The sequence below is a fragment of the Dama dama genome, chromosome 23 (assembly GCF_033118175.1).
Source record: "Dama dama isolate Ldn47 chromosome 23, ASM3311817v1, whole genome shotgun sequence".
In the NCBI taxonomy this organism is placed as follows: Eukaryota; Metazoa; Chordata; class Mammalia; order Artiodactyla; family Cervidae; genus Dama; species Dama dama.
Genome location: NC_083703.1, coordinates 37,247,456 through 37,262,310, shown reverse-complemented (window position 1 = coordinate 37,262,310; position 14,855 = coordinate 37,247,456). Strand labels below are relative to the sequence as shown.

Here is a 14,855-nt window from a genome sequence, read left to right as displayed (position 1 = left end):
TCTGCCTGGAGAATTCCATGGACAGAGGAACCTGGCAAAGAGTTGTACACAACTGAGCAATTAACACTTTCACTTTCACTATTGTGTATTCAGAGGCTTACAGAGCTAATTAAAGGACATTTTTAACTGATGACATATTTTAAAGAAGTTTATAAGTACAAGATGCTAAATAATATAAGATGTATTATCATCTAGTAGCTATTATATGTAAATCAACTGTGCATATATAAGTTTATATATATTTTAATTAAAAATACATATATTTAGAATTTTTCCCACTTGTAATCAGGAACCCACAGATTAAGATGTGTAAGACAGTTTCTGGTTAAGATCTAATCAGTGAATTGTGTAGGTCAGGCCAAGAATAATACTTGAAACCATAAACTTAAAAGAATTAACTGTATGAAATACTACACTCTTAAAAAAAAAAAAAGAGTCTTTAATTTATGAAGAGGTTCTTCAACAGTTTACTTGTTGGGTCTGTCACATTATATTTTCCTGTTGAACAAATTGGGTTATGAAGTCTGCCTCATCTGCCATATTCACCTGACCTCTTGACAACCAATTACACTTCAAGCATCTTGACAACTTTTTGCAGGGTAAACTCTTCCATGACCAGCAGGAGGCAGAGTTCGTCAAATCCTGAAGAGTGGATTTTCACGCTACAGGAGTAAGCAAACTTATTTCTCGTTGGCAAAAAGGTGTTGACTGGAATGCTTCCTGTTTTGATTAATAAAGATGAGTTTGAACCTAGTTATAATGATTTAAAATTCATGGTCCCAAACCACCATTATGCTTGCACCAACCTAACACCTGCAAAGAATCCTCATGCTCAGGAACGTTCTAACATCTGAAACTGGCTCTCTGGGTCTTCCTCCTCTTCTGTGTACCTGTAACTGATTTCCATAGTAAGTGGTTTTCAACGGTCTTCCCTCTTACTTATCAGCTTCTCTGAGAACACACCTAGAATTTAGCAGATGTGGTCTGACTGGAGCAGAAGTTGGCAGACTTCTCACCTCCAAGAGCTCCACTCGGTGCTTCTGCTGTGGCGGCTACTTCAGCAGGTACAGGGCCAATGAACTCATGTTAAGCTCTGCAATTCAGCCAAAACCCCTACATCTTCTACAAGTGAGTTACTGTGTAGCTAGCACTCTCCTATCCTGCATTTTTGAGGATTCTAGCTGCTTTTTATTGTATAAATTGGGTTGGACGATTTTCATGTAAAAGAGAGAAGCTTTTGATTAAATTTCACATGGTAAAATTTATCTATTTCTGTTTAATACTGTCCTTTGAGAAACCAAGTAAGCTAACTAGGATATTTAGAGGTAAATAATTTATCCAAGCATTCTCACCTTAAAAAAAAAAAAAATTCCTTAAGAAGGTAAAAATACAGTTGTTAAGGCAGTAGTTCTTAAACTTTGTGGCACATTAGCATCACCTGGGAGACCTTTTAATGTTCCATCAGCTCAAGTTGGGCCAAGTGAATCAAAGCATGTGGTGGTGGGAGCCAGTGCCCATAAGGTCTTTAGGTGACAATTCCAATGTGCATCAAAGTTTGGGAAGCCCTGGCTTAAGACTTTAAGTCACACAGTGAGAACAGCTGGGAGCATAGCTTGGTTTCATTACTATTGGCTGTATTGCTTTGAGCCGCTACCCAACTTCTCTAAGTCTCTATTTCTTCATCAGTAATTAAACAATACACTTGTAAATAACCAATGAGTTAAAGAAGAAATAACTATTTCCTAAAGAAGAAAATAGAAAAACAGTAAAGAAAAATCAATGAAACCAAGAGTTGGCTACTCAAAAAGATCAACAAAACTGACAAATCCTTAGCTAGATTAAGGAAGGGGGAAAAAAAACCCTCCAAATCCAAAATGAAAGAAGGTACAAGACAATTTAGAGAAATAAAACGGATTGTAACAGACTGCCATCAACAACTGTATGCCAGCAAATTGGATAACCTAGAAGAAATGGATACATTTCCAGAAACACCTTGTAGGGAAATATCCATCAGCCAAAATGGCGGCGGTCAGGTTCTCTCACCCCATGTTCTCTCTCTCGTCCCACACTGTTTACAAAGTCTGTAAACAATGACTTTGCATGGTTATAATGCAACAGCGGATATCATTTATAGCAGAGCGCACGCGCATCATACCTATATAAGCACCACGTGAAAAGCCTTTGCAGCCCACTGCGGAAGTATCAACCATTAGTGAATAAAGCATTTTGGCCTTGCTGCTGCAAATAAACACTGTCTGCAGTCCCTACGGCTCCTTGTAGGGACTTTTTCCAGCTTTCCATTTTCTTCCAGCTTCCCTGATTGTCTACCCTGGGTTTAGCAAACAATGAGACACACATAACCTACACCGACTGAACCATAAAGAAATAGAAAATATGAATAGATCTATAACTAGTAAGGAAATTGAATCAGTAATCAAAAACCTCAAACAAACAAAAGACCGGATAGTTTCACTTGCAAATTCTACAGAACATTTAAATAAGAATTAACAGCAATCATCAAACTCCTCCAAGAATTGAGGAGGTACCACTCCCAAAGGCAGTGTATGAGGCTAGCATTACTTTGACATCAAAGCCAGATAAAGACAATATAAAAAAGAACTACACTCCTCAACAAAACACTAGCAAACCAAATTCAGTAGGATTATACCCCATGACAAAGTAGAATTTATTCCTAGAAAGTATGACTAATTCAGGGCGTCCCAGGTGGCACTAGTGTTAAAAAAAAAACAAAAAAACCCTTCTGCCAGTGCAGGAGATGTAACAGATGCTGGTTTGATCCCTGTATCGGGAAGATCCCCTGGAGGAGGGCATGGCAACGCACTCTAGTATTTTTGCCTGGAGAATCCCATGGACAGAGAAGACTGGCAGGGTACAATCCACAGGGTCACAAAGAGTTGACACAATGGAAGGGACTTAGCATGCATGCATGGGTGATTCAACATAAGAAAATCAATATACTGCCCTACACTAAGAATAAAGATCAAACCTGTAAGAGCATGTCAGTTGATGCAGAAAAAGTATTTGACAAAACTTAATATCCTCATATGATTTTTTTTTAAAGTTCAACAAACTAGGAATAGAAGAAAATGATCTCAACATAATACAGGCCAAGTAGGAAAAACCCACAGCTGAGATCATACTCAATGGTGAAAGACTGAAAGTTTCTCTCCAAGATCAGGAACAAGTGTGCCTGTTTTCAGGGTATACAGCCAATATTTTATAGTAACTATAAATGGAATCTAACTTTTAAAAACTGTGAATCACTGTGTTGTACACCTGAAGCTTATATCATATTGTAAACAATCATATTTCAATTTAGAAAAATTAAAAATACTATGTGCCCAGAGAGATGGAGGGACACAACACTGCATCAGAAACTGGGGTCCTAGTCAATGTCCAAGTCTGTGAACTGGGATGGCACAGTTTCTGATGGTGGTCAAGTACAGGGTGTGTTCCTGGGAGTTCGTGGCTGAGCAAGAGATAATGATGTAACAACGGATGACATTTTTCATTTAACAAAGTAACTGGTAGCTGATAAGCTGTTGTTCAGTCGCTAAAGTCGTGTCTGACTCTTTGTGACCCCATGGGACTGCAGATGTCAGGCTTCCCTGTCCTTTACCATCTCCCAGAGTTTGCTCAAACTCATGTCCATTGAATCAGTGATGCCATCCAACCATCTCATCCTCTATCGCCCCCTTCTCCTCCTGCCCTCAATCTTTCCCAACATGAGGATATTTTCCAATGAATCAGCTCTTCGAATCAGGTGGCCAAAGTATTGCAGCTTTAGCATCAGTCCTTCCAGTGAATATTCAGGGTTGATCTCCTTAGGATTTACTGGTTTGATCTCTTTGCTGTCCAAGGGACTTTCAAGAGTCTTCTTCAGCACCGTAGTTTGAAAGTATCAATTCTTTGATGCTCAGCCTTTTTATGTCATCTGTACTTGACTACTGGAAAAACCATAGTTTTGACTATACATACTTTTGCCAGCAAAGTGATGTCTCCACTTTTTAATATGCCTTCTAGGTTTGTCATAGCTTTTCTTCCAAGAAGCAAGCATGTTTTAATTTTGTGGCTGCAGTCACTCTGCGCAGTGATTTTGGAGCCCAAGAAAACAAAATATGTCACTGTTTCCACTTTTCCCTCATCTATTTGCCACGAAGTGATGGGACAGATAAACTGTATTTTCAAATAAAATGGTTAAGTGGGGATGTCCCTGGTGGTCCAGAGGCTAAGTCTCCATGCTCCCAAAGCAGGGGACATCCTAAACTAGCAATTTCATTGCAGCCCTCTTCAGAACAGAGACTGAGAAGCCTGGAATGGGAAGCAGTCGCAGGGCAGGAGGGGAATCCAGGTGAAAGCAATACATCTGCCCCACAGATAGTGGTCCTTTCAGCTGGGACCTGAAGACAAGCTTAATCACACCCTCACTTGTTGTGGCCCTTTAAGTCCCAGGCTGAAAATCAGGCGCACAGAAAAAATATCTGTAATACAGTTCACTTTAGTTTACAGGATTTTAGAAACTGTGGGCTAGATAAGGAGCATGCTTGAAACTGTTTGGTGACTTGAAAATAACAGCCGACCCTAGATAGGTGGGCCACCAAACACAGATTACATTTTAAACAGCTTTTCAGTGTTTTAAGAACCTGTGCAGCTTCTTTGGCACATGGTGGACAGCTATACATTCTTTGGCACAAACGAGACCAAATGCGAGCTCCTTAAGCCGTGTCTGTGTCAGTCGTCTCAGTGTGAAATTACAGCTCTCTGTACTTCTTGTCCAGCTTCTCTCTGGCTTCCTCATTGGGCATGGCTCATTGGGCAGCTGAAGTTAAACAGAGGGTGATGTCAGATTCCTGCCTGGTTTCATCAGCTATGTTCTGTCACACCTGTAGTCAGGAAGCTAAAACTGCCCAAGCTTGTATTCTAATCTCTCAGACATTAACTTTTTCTCGTTTCTTTTGGGGAATAGCTCTCAAACATCTTCTAATTGGCTTCTGTTTGGGGCAGATCCTGAGGCCACTGGTTTTGAAGTTACTAGAGCTTTTTTTTCCCTCTGAGATCAAAATTCACAACCAAATATTATTTTCTAAACAAGTAGCAAAATTGGGTTTAAGAAGGTTACAAGGCCAAGTGATCGCATAGGTACATTACTGATTTGGTAGACAGGTTGAGTTTTCTTCCCAGTGCGACAGCTGTTTTAATTATAGAGAGTATTTATTTCAAAATAAGATACCTGTTTCCCATCTAACTCACAAGGAAGTGGTGACTGCAAATTAATATGAATTATGTGAATCATTTCTTATAAAAAGGCCAATAGAGCCTGGCGGGCTATAGTCCATGGGATCGCACAGAGTCGGACATGACTGAGCAACTAACACTTTCTACTTTTTATTAATAAAAACTTTTAAAAGTCATTAATGAAAAGGAATAGAATTAAGAAAATTAAGTATTATCTTACATCATTCACAAAAATAAAATATTAAAAAAGGCAGTTATAGTTTAAAAAAGAAACATGTTCTTATCAATGCTGGAAAAATGCTTGAGGTAAGTGGTGTAACATAATTATACATTCTTTATGTGAATTCTGTAATTTTTCATTATCTTATTGTTCACAGAGCACAACTTTGAGTTGATTTTCTGCAGCAGGAAATTTTGGTTCTTAAGAACAAAGAATTTAATACATGGATCTTTGCCAGATTCAGTTTTTGCATTCTTTACTGCACAAGTTCATAGTGCTGAACACCTGTTCAACCACTGTTTTTCTCCAAAGTGTGTTTGATCATTCAGCTGGAAAGGGACAGCTTTTCACTTCCATTTACAAATATCTTGCACTTTTGACAAAACAGCTCTTCATCTGCAGCCAGACTTGCAGCTCATGAATTCTGCTAAATAACATCACTACAGAGGTCACATCTTACAATCTCTGTCCTTTTTAGTAATCGTAACAGGAAAACAACAACAAACTTTCCTTAAGTCTTAAATAAATCCTTTTAAATAAAACTACTTGGAAAAGTATGCAGTGAATTTTTATACTTAGTTCACTTTTAGTTCAGCCTCTGTTCTTTAGATCTTGAGAGACTGAAGAACATTGAGCAGCTTTTAAACTGAAGATGCTTATTTCCTATCTTAAATACTCTTTAAAGTTTAAGGACATAAAACAGACTTACATTTCACACCCTGATTTTTCAATCATATATGGTACTGACAGATAATTATTAGGTTGGTTAAAACATTTATCTTTCACTTCGTACATTTTTTAATCACCAGTAACTGATCAAAAACTATAATATACAGACTTCCTCCAGAATGAAGGATTATTTGAAGCTTCTAGCTGAGACACTGACCTCCTGGGAAAAACGTCAACATTTCATCCTACAAAAATCCCACATTCCATTTGTTTAATACATCTAATTACAACATAATACAATGCAAGTCCAGTGGCAGCTTACGTGGTGACTCTTAATTTGTCACAATTATCCCACAATTCGTTACTGAACTACTCTGTTGCCTTACTCATTCACTGATAGGGAGCTTTAAATATTTCCCAGCAAGAAAAGAGGCAGTCCATTCACTACATGTAATTTTCACATCTCATTTTCTTAACAGATCTGAAAATGTGTTCTCATGGATATGCTGTTAACAGTATAAAAAATGGGTAACATCTGTCTTCAACAGCTGACGCCTCACCACATTGACTCCACATGGACACGTATGTAGTGTGCTCAGCTTTTATGATGCCTGACAGATGTTCAGGGACCCTGAAGTAGAAATGACCTGTCTGAAGACATGCCTTCTACTCTCTTCCCACTGGGGCTGCCCTTGGCTGTAACTGACAATAGCTGGTTTCTGCCGCGTTGCTGTCAGTGCCATTAATCTAGACAAAGAAGTTATTTATTTCAAAATGATGCCAACTCCTATGATTCATAAGTTAATAATTCTAAAGTGACTTGCAAAAGTATCTTACGTGAAAAATGTGGAAATGCTTTCTTACCAAATAAAAGGAATTTTTTCCTAGAAAGCTGAGTCATAAACTTACCTGAAACAAGGAGGCGTGAGGAGGAGGGGGAAGGAAGAATGGGCCAAAATATTTGGCAGGACCTCGTCTGATTCTGTTATTTCACTGTGAGCAGGATGCCTGGCATGTTCAAAGTGTTTCCTGCCTCTGTTCTCCCACAGAACTTACTCTTATTTGAAAACAATTTAAATTCACCTCCAAACAATAGAATATACAAAATACTACTTGAAGATTCTAAATTGAACATTGCAAAGTGGATTAACCTAGAGAAGGGAATGGCTACCCACTCCAGTATTCTTGCCTGGAGAATTCCATGGACAGGGAAGCCTGGCTGGCTATAGTCCATGTGGTCTTTGGTGGGAGTGGAAGGCAGTGGAAGGCAGGAGAGGTTCAGGAGGAATGGAGCTCTCTGTGGAGGCTTGGGTCTAGACTGGTCCTTCGGGCCAAGGGCTTAAACACAGACAAAATGGGTTGTTTTTAAAGTTTCAATGTGGTTCAGTTTAGGTTGTTAGCAAAGAAGACCAGTTGGGTATTCAGGACAGAAATCCTGGGCAAGAATAATGAATATGAAAACATTGAAAAATCTTTTAAAGCCAATTACAGATAAGTAGGCAGATTTAGAGTTGAAACCCATAGGAATAAAGGGTATAATTAACGTGTAATAACGACATTAATAGAAATGTTAACCATACAAAATGGTACCTCACCAATGATAATAGTAAATTCCTATTGTCAATGGTGATTGAGAGTTACCCAGTATCTCTAACAAGCTTCTCCAGGAAAAGGAAAGACCTTTGGTATGTTTTTACCTATTACCTTCCACTACCTAACATACTTTCCTAATCATCTGATACTTTAGATTCAGATTGTTACTGTGACAATACCATCTTTTATTTTAATGGCTTTTATTTTATACCATTACTTTTAAAGAAATTCTTTCTTAACAATTTGTTAAAAATTGAAAGCCATATTATAATACAAATTCTTATTTAGCAAAAATTCTAATGATTTATTTGTTCATTATTATTTCTATAACTCATGTTATTCCCTTTCTTATAATCTTCTGTTTTGCTGGAAAACATTCTAATTTTTTTTCAGAAAAGATTCATGGAGGATACCTTTCCTGAATCCCAACATTTCTAAAAGAACAACATCTTTATTCCATCCTTACCCTACACTAACTCAGGTGCTAGTTTTGCAGGATATAGAATTCCAGGATAAAAAAATGTTTTCCTTTAAAGACAGAAAAAGTTTTGTTCCATTTGCTTTAGAATTCACTGTGAATGATGTTAAGTCTAATACTGGTGTGATTCTTGTCCTTATGTAACTTTTTCCTTTCCTTTAATTTCTGGAAATGCCAAATTTGAATTTGTGTCTAGGTATAGATAAATTCCTTTTCCCTACTTGGCACCAAATGGATCTTTCAATCTGGAGACTAGAGTCTTTCTTCAACTCTTCAGCTTATAGAAACCACCTCCCCCTTTTACAAATGATTGTTTATTCCTTTTGCTTTCCTTTTGTGTGCTTGCAATTCCTATTTTCTTTTTACATTTACTTTACATTTTTAGTTGTTTACTAGACTTTATCATCCAGATTAATTACTCAGTCACATCCCAGTACCATACATAATGTAGTATGTCTCTTTTATTAAATTTATTGTTTCCCAAATATATTTTTAATTTCCAAAAGCTCTTTCTTAATCTATGAATACTTTTTATTTAGCCATTTTGGGTTTAGCAGTATCCTTTGGATCATTCTAAGGATGTTAATTTTAAAAATTTAATTTTGTCTTCTGTTCCTCTGAAGTTAGTTCTGCTTATCAGTCTTGGCTTGTCTCTAAAACCAGTTAGCTTTTCTTAAAGATAATTAAGATCATTAAAGATATGAAAGATTGTTTAAGGAGGATTAAGATCTTTCTTAAAGAATATCCTTAAAGAAATCCTTCAAAGACGTGTAGCAACCTTTCTTCAATAGGCTTCTTTCTTGCTCCCTAAATAATATCATTTATATTTTGCATTTAAAAAAAATTTTTGGATCTTATTTAGTAGGATTATATTGTATCTCTGCTTCTGAAACTTGCTTTTATTTTGGTCAGTATGTTCATGAGATATACTGATATCGATGCAGACATTGCTGAAGTACATTCGTTTTTTATTGCTGCGCTGGATGACATATTATGACTGTGCTGTCATCTTGTTATTCATTTCCCTATAGGCTAACATTTGAGGTGTTTTTATTTTTCCCTTTTTTGTTGTTATAAAAAAATAGTCCACTAACCAGTTTGTAATAAGTCTTTTCTAAATATTAGTATATATCACAGTTCACTTTTTACAATTACTTCTAGTCACAAATATTAGGAAGATAGTTAGAGGCATGTTAAATTTATTACAGGAATTAAATGCTTTCTGTAACAATACTCGACAGAGAGAAATCTCTAGACTTTACATATAGTCTTTATTAACACATAAGAAAAGTGCAATTCATGACATTATGTGACTTTTTCAAGGTAACGAAGAACTTAGTGATTTTTCATGGTAGTCAATCAGGCAGTAAGTAAGACACAAGTTATCTTGGGCTTCTGAAAGTAGCAGTAATGCAATTTTTTTTTCACCCAAGAGGTAAGAACAGTATACTTTCCTTCCCCTTGATGTACCTGTGGTATTTGTTTCAATCCCACCAGCCAGGTAGAACATGGTAAGCTCTGCCATCTTAGCCCAGTTTCATTTGACATCTAAAAACTGACCAGGAAAAGGTATTGTTCAAAAATTATTTTGGCACAAAAGTTCAGTATTCTTTTTCCCAGGTAAAAATCTGACCATAAAGAAGTGAAAAGCAGTTGGTGACCTGTGGTAACATCATTCACCATGGTATTAGAGATTCTAGGATGGACTGACTTGCGGTCTCTTCTTACCTTTGCATTCTGGATGCAGGGACAGAGGGCCCAAGCTGCACTGGCCTTCACGTCCGGGTGAGGATTTTTCAGCAGGGACCACAACAAACGAACCCCATCTAAGCGATCAATTATCCTATTGTGAAACAAACAATTAAAAAACCCAGAGGTATATACTGTAATTAGCACATGAAAATAAAATTTAAATGGCCTATCCACACAGTTCTAATTATTTTTTTCTCCTTTTGACATTTTGCTTGCTATTTTTTTTCAAAACTTTAAAAACAGCAGGGACTTTACATGCTGTTGATGTCAGTTCTCTGATTTCAGTTTTACACTCATGATGCAAAAAGCAAGCTCTATAATAATTATGATTCACATAAACTAAAAATCAAGCCATGTAATTTTTTAATTAGCTGTATACAGACTGTTGCCTGAATGCAAAAATACTGGTTTCTTTCATATAGTAACATCTAAATACTTTCCAAGACAAATATTTACGCCTCAAAACTGTGCAGTTACCTTTTTTATTTGGTCTATGTTTAATTGACTTACCGTACAGCATGACATATTTTAAACTCCCCCAGTCCTAATCTAGCACTAGGAATTAAAATCATTACGCCACACTGCCTCCTTTGTTGGGCAGCAATAACACGTAACTTGTTTTCCATGTGCTTGCTTCCCAGAGAGACTAACATTGCAGACTATGTTATAATTACTTAAACACACTGTAATCAAAATATCTTCTTGACTAGCTGAAAAATGAATTATCATCAGAGTCATCTCCACACCATCTGTCTTCTGTTTATACATCAATCAGTCCAGGGAGCATAACCTCGCATTAAGGTCTGTTGAGTACTCACAGTTGAGAAGAAGGCCAAACAAAACTTAATATCCTTTACAAACATGGCTTTGTTCAGAAAGATATACTAAACTACGAGCAGATGGAAAAAGATAAAGAATATCAAAATTCCTTTGATTTTAAACCTCGAGTTAAATACATGTAGTACTTAGCCACAGATAGAATAAATACTCCTAGCTTAGTGATATTCAAATTTTTTCTTGAAAATTGACTAAAAATACTACATTTCTTGATTATCTGAGATGAGTTTGCCAGAAAAAAAAAATGTATTATTCAAAAGGTTCCAAGTTGGGTATAAGTTTTCCATAACCTTAAAAAAAATTGGTAGGGCAAATAGCTTATAGTAAGATATAAACTATCTCTTTAAAAGATGATCTTTAATGAGAAAAAGTGCATTGAGAAAGTGTTTTAACCCCATGTTTAACTAAATAGTTTTCTAAAACTAAAGCTCTCTGTCACTATCTTGCTAAGGGAAATTAAAGGTTTTATTTCTCAATTTACAGAAAGTATAAAGAAAGATAGTGAATACACTGTACTTCACAATGAAGGATTTACTTTACCAACTTAAAAAAGCTTACTATTTTACACATGCCACTGAAAACATAATTAATGGAGATCCCTGGGTCTCTATGTATTTTTTTCCAAGTATGATTTCTCAAAGAACAACAGTGAATGATAATCTGTCCTACTCTCTCACTAATGTAGTCAGTACTAATATTCGCATTAGGAATATTTAGCCATACAATGCAGGACATAGCTTATCATTAGAGTGGAAGTCATTGGGATGGCACACATTTTCAGTTATCAAGAGGGATAATTCAACTCTGGATCCCTACCCCAGGCAAAATTTCACAATTAACAATAAAAATTCACTGTTCATTCTAAAACCAGATACACTGTCTTTGACTGTCACCCCAAACCCTAGACAATTCCTCAGCTGCTTAGTTACAATGGCTGAGGACTGTGACCTCATTACAGATGACTTAAAAGATAGCATGGTACAGGGTAATTACCTGAGATGAGGAAAACATTAAAAAAAACAAAACTGCGAACAGAGGAACTAACAAAGTCAAGGGCAGCAGACTTCAGAGTTTAATCTTGTTCCTCCATCTCCCTCGTCCTCCGCGTCGAGTCATACTATGGATTTACTTCACAGTAAGTCAAGTGTCTCCCCTACTTCTCTTTCTCCCTGCCGGCACCCTGGCTGTAGTCTCTGTTACCTCATGTGGGGACAGCTACAGCAGTAACTTGGTTTTCTGTCTTCTGCTGCTGCTAAGTTGCCTCAGTCGTGTCCGACCCTGTGCGACCCCATAGACGGCAGCCCACCGGGCTCCCCCGTCCCTGGGACTCTCCAGGCAAGAACACTGGAGTGGGTTGCCATTTCCTTGTGTCTTCAGTTTCTCTCAATTCCAATCCCTCCTATAGATCCCGGGGAAATTAATCCTGCTGAAAGAGTATTTTTAGAGCTTCTGCAGTATCTCCTTGCAAGCAAGGCCCCAGGGATATTCATTCTGTCCATCACACCAGCCAACACATTCAATTAACACTTGGTGAACAGTTCACAACTGAGAGATCACTCCCAGGGGACAGTCTCGGACAGCTTCCCACTGGCTGCATGGTATTCACACCCCAGTCTTGAACTCAGCATTTAACATTTCCAATGAGCTGGTTTATTCCTCCCAATTCCCTGTATTCAGGTGTTTGCTCATAAAACTCTGTGGCCACCTACTAAACACTAAGTGCTGAGCATACAGAAGTAATAGATACACTCAATTCTAGTTGCTCAGGGTAGTTACATAGTATAAAGTCACAGCAAGCAGTGAATTTGTAAATACCAAATCATTGCTCTTTGGGCAATATGAAGTTTTGTTCCTAAGAGCCTCTGGTGAGAATATTTTCATTAACTGATCAACATATAATCTTGTTTTATGTGTGCTTCTATTTAAAGACACTTTCCTTAATAATACATTTTTGATTCATTAACATTGAATCCACGAGCAATCCAGCACACACATTTTTCTCTGTAAGGCACATGGCAGTCTTCTTGTACTTTGGCATTAGGCTTAGGGGCCATTTCAAACAGGAAGATCACCAGCTCAAAGCACAAAAATGCAAAACATGTGGCACTAAATACTATGAAGATGACACGTTTACAAAAGGAGAGCGGAAACAAGAAGGCAGAGTATGGCCGTGTTCAACTCCAGCTGGAAACACGTGCATGGAATAACTGCAAAAGTGCTATATTAGGGGGATCACAAATACAGTTCAGCAAGATGTGAATACATGAATAGAGGCTCTGCAAATAATAGGGATTTTCACTGTCCTTCAGGAAACTGCAAACTAGTGAAGGTGATAAAGAGACCATTACAATCTGTTCTGGTAAATGCTATAGGACAGTGGTGCCCAGCCTTTTGGCGCCAGGGACTGGTTTCATGGAAGACAATTTTTCCACGGACCAGGGGTTGAGGGGATGGTTTCAGGGTAATTCAAGCATATTACATTTATTGTGCTTACTTTATTCCTATTATTATTACATAGCTCCAACTCAGATCACCAGGCATTAGATCCCAGAGACTGGGGACCCCTGCTAAGAGATGTGGGTGTCAGGTTCCACGTGAACACAGAGGGGAGACACTGGTTAACTCACAAGTCACAGAGATTCTCCCAGCTCTAAACCTTTCCCCACACCACCTCCATCTTTCGCTGTGACAATGCATATTTTAAGGTCTACAATAAAACCTCTCCTCAAATCCTCTGGTTCCTCCCTCCTCTGAGAGCCTTTTGAGTTTTGCTGCCCTCGTTTCTGGCTCTCATCATATACTGCTTTGCAGTGTGGTCATGTCTGTATGCATCTTATTTCCCCAAGTGCCGTGTAATCTTGACAGCAGGAATCTGCTACTGCCCACCATGCTTAGCGCACGTTCCTGAGCCAGTGAATATTGGTTAAGTGGACCTGAAACAGAAGTCTTTGCCTACTCCTTTTTTCGCTGAATCAAAAATCTCTCCCTACACAGATACACTCATTTTTAACCTCATACTTGAAAAGCATACATTCAAATTCAAAATCTAACCAGTAAATTTTTATTTGGAGTTCCTTCTAGGTTGAAAGTGCATTTTCATAAATCTTCTTTACAACTTTATTGCTTTTTGAATATACAATGATGGGCTTATAGGTGGTATTAATTACACCATTGTCCATTTTCAATGGATCTTTCTCCTTTCGTATAGTTCTTTAATTTTACTACTATCTTGCTTTGATTTCATCTCCAGCACTATGTTAACTCTTCCTATTTTTATTATCAGTAGAGTTTTACATTAATACTCTGATACTATAAAAACAAAACTGAATTACATGTTTCCAAAATCCTCAGCTTTATCATAGAAATCAAACTGTGGGCTGACAAAATAACCGTTTTTGAAAGACGAATACATGTTCATACTCTGGCTCTTTAAAAAAAAAAAAAAGAAAAACAAGAAAAGACACAGCGGCTTGTTATGAGTTTCAGTTTCTTTTGTCATGTTAACTCTTGTCAGGATTGTTAAGAAGTCTGGCTGGCTTGCCTGCCCACCAAGGCCACATATATGAACAAATGTGGACAGTTTGCACCCACATGGCCAGTATGGCTGAAGTTGCAGAATTTCTGTCTGGCAAAGCCAGTACATCTATTTTGAAACCATAATTTAGCATCATGTCTAAAAATGCCATAATATTTGCAAATTGTGCTGATAAATACCATTGTCAGACAATGGCTCAACTTAAATGTGGTTAGCCTGAAAGAACATGATGTTCTTAAGCCACATTATAAATTGCAACTGAAATCTATACGCTTTAAAACCAGGTTGGAAAAAAAATAAATAAATAAAACCTGGTTGGCAATTCTGCAAAAATGGAAACATAAATGCTGGTCAGAATTAATGACTGGAAAAAAACTATGATTAGAAAAAATTTAACATTTTTATAAAAATTCTCAAAGTTTTAATGTTTCTATCTCTATGTATTCTTTTAAAGAGACTATACGAGACCATATAGGCAGCTGCGTGGCGCTGGAGTGGCTGTGAGGAGATACCCC

General features: G+C 37.4%; 1 protein-coding gene across 1 annotated transcript in view; it reads right to left on the bottom strand.

Annotated features, from left to right (window-relative positions):
* ODAD2 (outer dynein arm docking complex subunit 2) overlaps nt 1-14,855 on the bottom strand; it is a 146,545-nt gene that overhangs the window by 48,924 nt on the left and 82,766 nt on the right. The window contains exon 16 of the mRNA XM_061125741.1: nt 9,945-10,059. Within this exon, the coding sequence (XP_060981724.1) occupies nt 9,945-10,059 (115 nt within the window). The remainder of the gene's footprint in view (nt 1-9,944; nt 10,060-14,855) is intronic.